This window comes from Mobula hypostoma, chromosome 18 (assembly GCF_963921235.1).
Source record: "Mobula hypostoma chromosome 18, sMobHyp1.1, whole genome shotgun sequence".
NCBI classification, from domain to species: Eukaryota; Metazoa; Chordata; class Chondrichthyes; order Myliobatiformes; family Myliobatidae; genus Mobula; species Mobula hypostoma.
In genome coordinates this window covers 9,772,491-9,786,107 of record NC_086114.1, presented here as the reverse complement: position 1 = coordinate 9,786,107, position 13,617 = coordinate 9,772,491, and the positions used below count along the sequence as shown (strand labels likewise).

General features: G+C 38.3%; 1 protein-coding gene across 7 annotated transcripts in view; it reads right to left on the bottom strand.

Annotated features, from left to right (window-relative positions):
* Positions 1–13,617, bottom strand: part of dlg5a (discs, large homolog 5a (Drosophila)) — a 235,166-nt gene that overhangs the window by 73,393 nt on the left and 148,156 nt on the right. For 4 of the 7 annotated variants that reach the window (XM_063070421.1, XM_063070424.1, XM_063070425.1 and 1 more), the window contains exons 10-16: positions 10,015–10,214; positions 8,366–8,491; positions 7,410–7,542; positions 6,579–6,706; positions 6,285–6,460; positions 4,143–4,246; positions 1,359–1,451 (exon numbers count right to left, since the gene is read on the bottom strand). In XM_063070421.1, the coding sequence (XP_062926491.1) occupies positions 1,359–1,451; positions 4,143–4,246; positions 6,285–6,460; positions 6,579–6,706; positions 7,410–7,542; positions 8,366–8,491; positions 10,015–10,214 (960 nt within the window). The remainder of the gene's footprint in view (positions 1–1,358; positions 1,452–4,142; positions 4,247–6,284; positions 6,461–6,578; positions 6,707–7,409; positions 7,543–8,365; positions 8,492–10,014; positions 10,215–13,617) is intronic. The other 3 variants (XM_063070423.1, XM_063070428.1, XM_063070427.1) reach the window with 1 other exon arrangement.

The window sequence follows — 13,617 nt, the reverse complement described above, 5'->3', positions numbered from 1 at the left end:
CTTCCATCCCTTCTGCCACATTCTCAACTACTTAAAACCATCCTTTTAAAATCTCTTGACCAGTTCTGATGAAAACTCTCCAATCTGAAATGTTAATACTGTTGCTCCTGCCACAGAATCTGCCTGACTTACTGAGTGTTTTCAGCATTTTCTATTTTACTAACACCAGCTGTTGGGACTGACCTACTGAAAATATTAATGCTTAATGAGCGAATGGGAACTATACCATGCACTAACTCCATGAATTCTGTACACTGGAATGTAATAAGTATTGAAAAGTGTTTAATTCCTTTCCAAAATCAATATTTGGATATCTTTCCTCTAGCACAATAGTAAGGTATATGATTAAATGTGGTCTAGTGATAACTTTGCCAAATTTTCTGCAGAAGTGTAAGATCTGTTGTTTGTCCAGATCTGATGCTGTGGTAAACAGTCTGACTGGATATTCCTACAGAAGGATAAACTAACAATTAGCAAACAGAATTGGCTGTTTTATTTACTTTAGAAAACTGTGAAGCAACCAAAACTAAGTTGGCTATTAGCTTGTCTTTCTAAATGGAAAACCTATTCAGATTTTTTTAATATATTCTCATATGTAGAGATAGCTTGTTAACCTGAGGCAGCTCTAAGATTTTCACTTAAAAACGTACAATTATCTCAACTGCCCAGCATATTATCACCCACAAGAACCATGTCAAACTTCAAACAATCAAGGTATGAAATTACTTAAGTATTCTGGTTTAATTGTACAATGGACATTAACTATACTATAAAAGAGAAATAAAGTTACCACCCAAATTAACAGTTTCATCCTGTGTTGGATAGAGTACCATATCTGTAAAAATTCTTACATAATTTATTAACAAACTTATGTGATTTTTTTTTCTGTTGAGTATGTCTTTTTTACTGAGACATGGTAAACAACTACAACTGAAAGTATATGAACAAAGCAATGCAAGACAGTTTTGAATGTGGAATTTTCAAAGATCGCAAACATTTCAAAGTGTATTTCGGAACAGTCTGATATTCTTCAACTTCTGAATTTTTGAGTTTTTGAAGTCTGCTTTGGTTAGGCCACATTTAGAGTTTGTATTCTGATGTTATCTGACTCTTATATGCTAATAGATGAACTCTTGATCTCTCTATCCCGTGTGCTCCTTGCAATTTTTGTCTGCCTGCTTTGCACTTTTTCTATAGATGCATTGTTTTCCTTTTTGTCACTATATTCTGCATTGTTTTCCTTTTTGTCACTTTGATGTACTTGTGCATGGACTAATCTGCCTGGAAATGGAAGCTTTCCACTGCATCTTGGTACATTTAACAACAATAAACTAATTCCAATTCCACATGGACCATACCTTCATCAGCGAAAGACTGACAGAATCCCTGCAGTTTCGTAACAAAGCTTCACATTCTGTCAGCGACTTGTTTTCTAGTGCAATACCATTTATCTGTGAAAGACAAATATGAGTTAGGAACATATAGTAAATTAATATTACATACAAAAGCCAATTTTTCTGCAGCTTCCAAATTTTTAATCACTATGCTGATGAGAATTTTATTAATGCATTGTTTATGATGGTGACCTTATGCACATCCAGACATTGATTTTTTTGATCTTCAGTGTTTTTCTTAATATGTTGGGTTACTTTAAGCCTATTTTCAAAGCTCAATCTTCTGGTCATGGTTTTCCTAAGATTTTTCCACAACTTTTACTTCCTTGAACTCTGCGATCTCCAGCAGATCTGTCAACTATGCAGCCATAACAATCAACTCGACATTGTCCATATACAACTTGCCCCATGCTGACCTAAATGTGTTCAGAACATGAATAATCACTCAAATCTCTTAATTACTTTTAATGCAGATCTTTAGTGTGACCAACTTGCATTCAGTGAAGGAGGGACAATCTTATAAGTGATTCAGCAGTTCGATCCTATACTTACTAGGATTCAGAAGAATTAAAAAAAAATTCTGGGGGAGGAGATATTGAAAAGATGTTTCCCCTCTTTGAGTCAGTGCAGACTCAATGAGCAGAATCACCTGTTTCAATGCAGTACAACTCTGAGGAAATATAGAACAAGGAAGGATATTTTCAGTAAAAAGGGTCATGGTTATGATCTAGACTGAACTCCTGCCTCAGCAAGGAGCTGGGCCCATTACAACTTGCCTATCGCCACTATAGGTCAACGACAGACACAATCTCAATGGCTCGCCATACAGCCTTAGACCACCCGGACAACACAAACACCTACGTCAGGATGCTGTTCATCGACTACAGCTCAGCATTTAATACCATCATTCCCAAAATTCTGATTGAGAAGTTGCAGAACCTGGGCCTCTGTACCTCCCTCTGCAATTGGATCCTCGACTTCCTAACCAGAAGACCACAGTCTAGGCGGATTGGTGATAACATATCCTCCTCGCTGAGGATCAACACTGGTGCACCTCAGGGTTGTGTGCTTAGCCCACTGCTCTACTCTCTATATGCACATGACTGCGTGGCTAGGCATAGCTCAAATACCATTATAAATTTGCTGACAATACAGCCATTGTTGGTAGAATCTCAGGACGAGAGGGTGTACAGGAGTGAGATATGCCAACTAGTGGAGTGGTGCCTCAGCAACAACCTGGCACTCAACGTCGGTAAGACGAAAGAGCTGATTGTGGACTTCAGGAAGGGTAAGATGAAGGAACACATACCAATCCTCATAGAGGGATCAGGTGGAGAGAAAGAGCAGCTTCAAGTTCCTGGGTGTCAAGATCTCTGAGGATCTAACCTGGGTCCAACATATCGATGTAGTTATAAAGAAGGCAAGACAGCGGCTATACTTTATTAGGAGTTTCAAGAGATTTGGCACGTCAACAAATACACTCAAAAACTTCTATAGTTGTACCATGGAGAGCATTCTGACAGGCTGCATCACTGACTGGTCTGGAGGGTCTACTGCACAGGACCGAAAGAAGCTGCAGAAGGTTGTAAATCTAGTCAGCTCCATCTGGGCACTAGCCTACAAAGTACCCAGGACATCTTAAGGGAGTAGTGTCTCAAAAAGGCAACGTCCATTATTAAGGACCCCCAGCACCCAGGGCATGTCCTTTTCTCACTGTTACCATCAGGTAGAAGGTACAGAAGCCTTAAGGCACACACTCAGCAATTCAGGAACAGCTTCTTCCCCTCTGCCATCCGGTTCCTAAATGGACATTGAAGCTTTGGATACTACCTCACTTTTTTTTAAATATACAGTATTTCTGTTTTTGCACTTTTTAAAATCTATTCAATATATATAATTGATTTATTTATTATGTTTTATTTTATGTATTATTTTTTCTCTCTCTGCTAGATTATGTATTGCATTGAACTGCTGCTGCTAAGTTAACAAATTTCACATCACATGCCAATGATAAAAAACCTGATTCTGAATGGATGCAAGCAGGAATTTCTTCTCTCAGCATTGTGAACATTTTTAATATTTCTTCCTCTGAATTTTTGAGCTTTTGAATTCTACTTTGGTTAGGCCACATTTAGAGTACTGTTTGCAGTTCTGGTTCCCACATTATTGGAAAGGTGTGGAGACTACAGGTAACATGATAGAAGTATATAAAATCATGAGAGGTATAGATACAGTAGACGATGTAGCCTTTTTACCAAGGTGGAAATATTAAACTCTAGAGGCTTAGCTTAAAGGTGAGAGGAGGAAAGTTTAAAGGATATTTGCAAAGCAAGCTCTTTTTTTATTCCACCGAGTGGTAGATGCCAGGACTGCACCACCAGGGGAGGTGATGGAAACAGATACAATAGCAACATTTAAGGGGCAATTATACATGCAGGTAAATGGTATTAGCCTTAATAGACTTCTGGGCTGGAATGGACAGGTTGGGCTGAGTAGCGTGTTTCCAAGCTGTACATCTATGGAGATACAGCTGGCTTGAGGAACCAAATGGCCTAACTCTGCACTAATCTATTCCATATTTCAACCTGCCTTATTTCCATTTAGAAGTATGTCTGACCTTCATGTCGATCATTAGTGAGATCAGAAATTCTGTGAAATTAAACAAATAAAATGTCCCTACTCCTCCCATGACACAGTACATTGTAGTTCTGACACGTGGTTCACAGAACTGTAAAATTTCAGACTAACTGTAATGAGTCTGTCTCCAACTGTTAAGGATCCTTCTCTGGCAGCTGAACTGCCGGGAGAAACAGTAGCTACATATATTCCCGTCTCCAAGCTGATTCCAATGTCTGCAAAGAGAGGGAAAAAACATAATGTGAGCACAGAACCAGCTAATCACCCTTCATTCAAACATCAAATTAAACCTTTACACGTTAAATACAAATACGTACTGTTAAGTTTCACTTATCAAGGTGGCTAATTGTTTTTCTATATCAAAGGTCATAGGCTTTGCCTCTTGGAAGCTATTTGGTAAATATCAGGTTGCCTATTAGGGTTCTTAAAATGGACTCCATGTTCCCATTAAATCCTCAAAGATCTCTGGTTCTAGGCAAAGATTAGGTACACTAATTCATTGGCACACTGATTCTAGGTACATTGGAAATCCTTATTACAGATGGCTGTGCAGGCCAAGTCATTGGGTATATTTCAAAGCAGAGGTTCTTAATTAGTAAGAGCATCAAAGCTTACTGGGAAGAGGCAAGAGAATGAGGTTCAGAGGGAAAATAAATCAGCCATGATTCAATAATGGAGCAGACTTAATGGGCCAAGTGGCCTAATTCTGCTACTACAGATCCATAAATTATCTACTATTAAAAAGAGCCCTTCCCAAATTTCCAGGCAACATTTTTCAAACAGGAAAAGGTAGCACAAAGTAAAAGTGCAAACAGAAGAACCATCAGGGGTTCAAGAAATATTTGGAAAAGGAGGAACCACTATAATTCTGGCAATTCTGTTCCCGACCACGAGCAAAATAAAATCATTTATAAGGCTTTTTTATTGTGATCATCACTGTATGCAATTTGACAATTTGTGATTACTGTAAGTTGAAAAATAAGTCACCTTCCTGTCTGAAATGCAACTCATTCTCAGTCTAAATGATTCTTACAAAGGATAGGATTCATAAATATGCTCACATGTTAACTAATGGATTGAAAACCAGCTCTCACTTAAAAACCCACTCTCAATACCACATTTCTTCTCTCTCAGTTAACAATAAATATACAACTTTTATTCTCTTAACCCATCTCCCTAACAATACTAGAACCTGCCTGTTCAATATGTCCCAACATCAGTAATAGGGATGTTTTGTTTCACTATAAACAATAATGTAGATGAGTCAGTTTGACAGTAGAATATGCACTCAGTGGCCACTTTATTAGTTACACCTGTACACATCCATATTAATGCGAATATCTAAGTGTCCAATCATGTGGCAGCAACCCAATGCATGAAAACATGTAGACAGGGTCTAGAGGTTCACGCCAAACATCAAAATGGGGAAGGAATGCAATCTACGTGACTTTGACCACGGAGTGATTGTTGGTGCCAGACAGGGTGGTTTGAGTATCTCGTGATGATGACGTCGACTGAGAGGCCAGCGTTGAGCATTTTCATGTCTTACAAGGCACGGGATGAGAGACTGTGTGGGGCGCCACTCCTCGTACAGGCATTTCGCAGTACAGTATTTTCTTTATTTTACGAGGTCAAGTTGCGAGCTCAACACTCAACCTGGCACGGATGGGAAGTGTACTCAGGAATGGCCTGACTGGATTCGAACCCGGGAACCTCCGTTCTGGAGTCTGGCGCTGATGTCACTGAGCCACCAGCCAACCTAATATCTTGGTATCCCAGAAACTACTAATCTCCTGGAATTTTCATGCACAAGTTTACAGGGAACGGTGTGAAAAACAAAAAAACATCCAGCGAGCAGCAGGTGTATGGAAGAAAATGCCTTGTTGATGAGAGAGGTCAGAGGAGAATGACCAGACTGGTTCAAGCTGACAGTAACTCAAATAACCACATATTACAACAGTGGTTTGCAGAAGAGTGCCTCTGAATGGACAAAATATTGAACCTTGAAGTGGATAGACTACAGTAGCAGAAGATCACAAATATACACTCGGTGGCCACCTTATTCGGTACAGTAGGTACCTTATAAACTGGCCACTGAGTGTATTATGTAGATGAGCAAAACATTGTGGTTTGGGGAAAAGCAATCAAGGTAAGTCGTAACTTTTACTTGACCATTATAGATAGTGTCATTTAGTGTCTAACTTCAGTTTCCTAAAGACAAAACTACTTTGGATACATGAGAAGTTAAATTACCTTTGTGCCCAATAAGGTTGATATGAACTGGAGTGATAGCTCTACCTCCCAAAGATTTTCTTCTGCGAACTACCACATTAATGACTCCTCCACCATTCAGTACAGCTTTTATAACATGTTTTCTGTCTTTGTTGGTAAGATCTACATCATTTATCCTGAGCAAGCAATCATTCACCCTGGAAGAGAAGTTTTAAAAAAGATATATTGGACTCAGTCATAAAAGAATGTTGTACCACTTTAGTTTGAAAATGAAACTTTTCTTTTTGCAGAAATGGATTAATTAGCTGGCTATACCTTAACTTTCCATCTGCAATACTTCCTTTATCAACTTTAATCACAAATATGCCAGAGTCTCCAGGTAGATAAGGTTCTTCAGCTCCTCCTGCTACATCGAAACCCAATGCCTTCAAATCCATGTCATCCTAAAGTAGGAAAACGATTCTTTAGCACATTCATACTTTTACAACTGTATGATAAACTCTTAGTGCCTCCAATACACAAAAATTATCATGGCAGACATATCTCTTTCACAAATTTAGTATATGGAGTACATCTCTGAAACATAACTGAACAAAATGTATTAAATACTGAAAGGACAGAGGCAGATGAACAATGATCAATTCCCCAATGTTTATTTTATTTTACAGAGCACGTCAAGGGTGAGATGAAACATTCTCCAGTTGCCTGTATGAGTGAAGCCTCAATGACAGCTGATACTTATCACTATTCTAGTCAAAGAAACTTGCTTGATTAGTAGTACCCTATTCATTACTCTGCATACTCAGTCACTCCACTGCTGGCTTACAGAGGCTGCAATGTATACCATCTGCAAACTGGAAATAACAGTTATTGCCTCAGTCAGTGACATTCACTTGTCTTCAAGTGAGGGCCAGCGTGACAAAAATCCTTTGAAAAATCTTAATGATTATTGAATATATTGCTTACTAATCTCCAATGACCTAATTTTATAGAAAAACCTATAACCAAAGCAAAGCCTGCATGTATAGTAAAACATAACTTTTACCAAGAAAAACACAAGATGTACAGAACTGAAAAAAAAACACTCAGACCTCCAGTCGTACTTGTCACACTGCAAAATATTTTCAGTGAAGTTTTAAAACATACCCTATCTTTTGGAAATTCAACTACTTCTGTCTCCCATTCAAGGGAATCTGTGTCAATAGCTGAATCATGTGAATTGTGAGCCATCAGCTGCCGAATCCGTGCTTCCTTCTCCAACTGGTTTTCCATCTTCTCCCTTAACAAATGAGAAAAATTAGAAACCCTACCTCAGGATTTAGATATACTTTGTATCAAAACAAATACAACGTCACTCAAATATTGACTCTATAATTGCCCAAGACGTATTACTTGTTTAGTATGTTTTTATTTTTACAATTTGCAAGTTTCTTCATTGAAAATATATATAAAGTATGTGAAATTACTACATTTTCTGGTACCAAATAAGACTGATTTTGCAACTGGCCAAGGTAATAAATTTTAAAAATAACTTGTAAATATATAAATTGCATGGGCAGCATAGATGGGTCCCAATAATTTCAGTGGCACACATCTAACAGAAGAGCATAACATTTTCTTTATTCATAATTGGTCAATGAACCAAAATACAGAGGAAAAGCTTCAACTTAAACGACCTGTTGTCTTTACTTGACTCATTCACTGAAGCTTACAAGAGACCAGGCCTTATTCTGGTTCTTGACCAACTTACCACTGATGCACATTACCCCAACACAAAGGTCTAATCAGGGACTAAAACCTGTGGAATGTTTCTCATACCTCGGGAGTCAGCTTTCAAAGAAGGCAGGTAGAGATGCTGAAATTCACCATTGCCATCCGTATGGATGTAGTATGATAGCAAAAAGCTTGGAGAATTTTACAGAATACCACATTAAGAATTAGAGAAAGGTTTTAAGGACCTATTTGAAAACACTTTTAGTGGGGAGGCTTCAGAAATTGCCCCCTTCTTTATCTAAGAAGTAAATTTGAGAAATGTGCTCTCCTCGATAGAATAGATTTGTATCCATCAAACCACATTTGAAGGTGAAAACATTACTACTTACTTCAATTCTTTGAGTTCACGAACGGCATCATTCTTCTGTTTCATCATATCATCGAGATCCCGAAGAGCTTCTGCCAGATCACTTACAGCTCTGTCTCTTTCCCGTCGTAAGTTATCACATAAAGTTCTACAAAACACGAAAATACACCTTCTGTCGAAGTAAACCAAAACCTAAAGCATTTGCTGTAACACAATTGCAAACAACACTTGGGGAAATGGAGAAATCACTGGTAACTTGCTAAAACAGGTCCACAGTGGAGGCCATCTCAATGGCTCTGTAATCATCTCTGAAACATCTGAACAGTAAAAGTACCCATATCAGACTATTTTTATTAACTACTGCCTCCAGTGCTATTATTCCATGCAACCACACCAGTATATTCCAGATCCTGGGAGCTAATGCCTCCCTTTGCATCTGGATCCTTGACTTTCTGATCAGCAGTACCACAATCAGTAAGGATAGGCAGCAACGTCTCCATCACCATTATTCTAAATGCTGATGCCCCACAAGATTGTGGCCTCAGCCCCCATCTCTAATCCCTGTACACCCATGTCTGTGTGGCCAGATTCTGCTCTAGCTCCACCTACAAGTTTGCAGATAATACCACTACATTGGCCCCTTCTCAAATAGCAATGAGTCGGAGTATAGAAAGGAGATAGAGAGCTTAGAAACATGGTGTCATGATCCTTTATTAGAACTAGGAAAGGGATAACACAATTACATTTTAAGTTGCAGACAGAGTGGTTGGAGAAACACCATGATAATATAGTGGTTAGCATGACGCTGTAACAGGTTGGGGCGGAGATCAGAATTCAATTCAGACGCTGTCTGTAAAAAGTTTGTATGTCCTTCCCGTGAGTATGTGGGTTTCCACTGGATGCTCCAGTTTCCTCCCACATACTAAAGAGGTACCGGTTAGTAGGTTAATTGGTCATTGTAAGTTGTCCTGCGGTTAGGCTAGGGTTAAACAGACATAGGTGGGTTGTTGGATGGTGTGGCTTGTTTTGCGCTGCATTTTGAAATGAATACTAAGGGAATGCCTGCGACAGGACAAAAATCTAAGTTGTCCAGGTGACACGGTTGTTTTTGATACCATCTAATTAATCACAGCTGATCAGTCAGGTGGTGTATAAACAGAGGCAGGTAAGGGCAGGTACTGAAGAAAAAAAAATACGCTGGACATGTGATTTGAAATAAAAGAGAATATAGAAAATACTCAATAGATCAACTAGTGAGAGAAACATTGAGTTAAAGCCATTAAGTCCATGACTTAGATAAGAAATGATCAGTTCTGACACAAACAGGAAAGGCTGACTTACTGAAATGGTTGAATTCAACATTGAATTCCAACACCCGTTCCTCCAACTTTCAAGGACATTCTCTTAGGTCACTCTACCCTGTCCCTCTCTGCAATGTAAAGCAGATTTGCTTTTTCACTTTACTTGTTCTGAGAAAGGGTCTTTGACCAAAGATTTAATAATTTCTTTGACAACAGTTGATGTCTGACTTTTGCCATTGTTTTCCCTGTTTTGCCACTAGACTCATGCCTGGAATATATTAATTTTAGACTGAAAGGAAATTGTGAACTAAGTAGAGAAGCTTAATAAGTAAGCCATTTGCAGATTTAAAGGACTTTGGGTGCACCTTACCTTATGCTTTCTCTTTCTGCAACTATTTTATCTCGTTCTTGGAATGCCCAGTCTCGCCTACGTTTAGCTACTTCTGCCTCCTGTATGCCTTCCTTTAGTTCTTGGGACATGGCTTCACACTGCTTCCGCAGCATCTCGATTTCTTTACCAGCCCTTTCCATGTCCAACGTGGCCGAGTCTTGTTTCTGTAAATTCAAACACTAAACAATTTGTGCTGCTTTGCAAACTTCACTAGTGATTTAAATTCTATTATCATAGACAATGATTAAAAAGCAAAATATTCATAAAAAGACTATTTCTGCACAAAAAAAAGGCTAGAAGTACAAAATGGATCTTCAGTGACAGATGCCTGATGGTCACATTTACTAAAAATGTACACAATATTGATAACTCGAATTAGGTACAAAATATTGTTACTTAATCTTTGCAAATTAATGCCAAGTTTACTGGCCACTGTTCCAAAATTAAAGTGAAAAAGTTTTTTGGGCAGTTAATCCTACACACTCCTTTGCCATTAAGTAAAGAAACACAAAACAGACAACTGACATTCATATAAGCATCTATTGTACATTCAGGACTCCAGAAGGACCTTTATACCCACAATTTTTGAGAGGGAAACCAATGTATGTGTACAGTAACAAACTTGCATATAGCAAGATGCCACAAAACAAAACATGTAATGGTAAAGGAACAAGGATGTCAAGTGGAGTCTGATTACATTATGAAAAATAACCAGGGCCACAATGTTTATAGCAAATGTTCCTAATTTTATTGAAATTAAGATAATATAATTAATAGTCACCCCCAAGCATTCAGTAGTCCTCAGCTAATGTAAAAAGATTGTTGATTGGCCTGAAATTATTTTCTTGAGATCTGTGAATATATATACACCACTTGAAGAATTCCTGCTTTTTGAACATTCAAAAGTAGCTCAATTAAATAATAGAGCTTTGTTTAATCTCAAGGTATTTAATTGCAAATTATTCTTGCCCTTGAGCTAAAGTCACACTCTCCCACTGTATGTGTTGAATAGGTATAAACGAACATTGCTTAAACTTAACAGCTTTGTTCTGTACATTGAAAGAAATGTACCCTGTGGCGCATACGACACCAACACCTCCCCCGGGCAGCTGCAAATATGTGACACTTTGGCTTGAGGCCTAGTCCTCACTATAACTAAGGCCACCCAGCTCCCCTGCCGTTTGCCAATAAGCCAATGAATTGGATTTGCAACATTCCACACCACCAATGTCCAAGAGGGTCTTGCAAGCAGAAGAAAAATGACTAACTCTCTTTTAAAACTTCACACTTCCTTCACGCACTGATGCCTCTCTGTTGCAGGCAGCATCACCAACTCCTTCAGTTTCTCTACCAATGAGCAACTCACTGATGGGGTAGACTTTTAGAAGGAACTCAAAAAGACACTGAATGAAAAAGTTCACAGAGAAACTCCAGATAAACGGGAGAGTCACAATAGAAATTATTTATCATTCCTTGGACAGAAATTACCACCTCACTTTATAACTTTAGAGACATACACACAAAAAGGAAGGCCATCACAATGGGAATCTATAATTACAATGATAGGATTCTGCAAAATGCTACCACCAAAATATATGTTGCCAATTAAGCCACTGCTGGGTACAAGCAAAGTAAGTGATCTCATAATCTTTCCAGGATGAAACAAAGCCAACAAGGTAGTGTTAATGAACAATGGATATAATAACCTAATACGCTCAATGGCCACTTTATAATGTACAATTGCTTGTTAAAGCAAATCTCTAATCAGCCAATCATGTGGCAGCAACTCAATGCATAAAAGCATGCAGACATGGCCAAGAGGTTCAGTTGTTGTTCAGACCAAGCATCAGAATATGGGAAGAAATGTGATCTAAATGACTTTGATCTTGGAATGATTGATGGTGCCAGATGGGACAGTTTGAGTACCTCATAAGCTGTTGAACTCCTGGGATTTTCATGCACAATGGTCTCTAGACTTTACAGAGAATGGTGCGAAAAACAAAAAAACATCCAAAGAACAACAGTTCTATGGGCGAAAACACCATGTTAATGAGAGAGATCAGTGGAGAATGGCCTGACTAGTTCAAGCTAACAAGCAACTCAAATAACCACATGTTACAACAGTGGTGATCAGGAGGACATCTCTGAATACACATGTCGAACCTTGGACCTTGACAGCAGCAGAAGACCATAACCATATACTCAGTGGCCACTTCATTAGGTATAGGAGGTACCTCATAAAGTGACCAGAGTGTAGACTTCCAAGAAAGCAAGCTGCACTTCAAATGTTGGTATAAATATGTACTGTGTCATTGCTCTCAATTTAATTTGAAATGCCTACAGTGGGCGAGATTTAAAAAAAACAGCAGAGACTTTAAAAAAATATTTTCAGTTTGGAATATCCCCCTGTCCACCATGAAGATGAAAGTCAGAAGAAACATCTTTCTTCTAATCTTCTAACATTGCCACTCCTGTAAAGGAGCTCAATAAAAAAAAATGTACCAGCAATTATTACTCAAAGGTTATACAGGAAACAAGACTCATAAAAGCTCACTATAATAAAAAAATTCAACTTCATCAGTAGAGGCAAAGTTTAAAACAGCATAATACAATATCCAGTTACTTACAACTAGTGAATCAGACATGTGTCAGGATTTGGCATATGAGAAAGGAACAATGGAAAAGGAGATTCATGCTTTCAATAGCTGGGACATCAGCTATTGAAAATGATGTTGAAGTCCAGGACGAAATAAATGCCAAGCCTGAATATCATGTGAGTTCATAAATTCGAAGTTCTTCTGCAAACATACTGCTCCAAACTAAACTTAAAAGATAGCTTAAAAGCTTTTAGCTTAAGAGCTTAAAAGATAGGCTGGAAGTACCTGTCATTGCACCTGCTGTATTTGACTACTTCCACCCCAAGCAAAACTTCCACCTTCACAGCTTCGCTCACAATTTCAGTAAAGATCCAAGTGGCCACAGTTATAAACTTAAAAGTGAGCCTGTTATTATGTATTATGTTTAATGTTCAAATGTATTTTTAATGCATCATTCCTAGAGTGCGGCACCAGTATATCAACCTGGAATTTTCAACTCAAATCCCTGACGTTGGACTTAAACCCACAACCTTTCCTTTCAGAATAAAGTCCTATCATAGAGCCAAGATCTGTGCAATTGTTCATAAAAGAGTTCAAGTCAGTGTTGGAAACCGAACGCTCAATTATGTTGCAATGATAAGAATTGTTATGGAATTTGGAACCTAGATTTTCCCACTTTAGCTTTCGTGATGCACAACAATCCTACTTTTAATTTTTTACTGATTGACCATACTTAGATTGCCATAGCCCAGGCAAAAAGTTTGCTGTCTGTTTTAGATTTTACATTTTTATAATTTCAAGTTCCACTGAGGAAAAACATTCAAATCACTACTAATTCAGATTTAAGCTCAGAGAGAACCGTATCTCTTGTAGATTTGGTATCCAGTGACCAAACTGAGCAACATCTCCACAATACTATTGGCAGTAAATACCATTACATACGCCAGATTGTGCGAGAGTAAGATAGCTAGTATTCCACATCTGG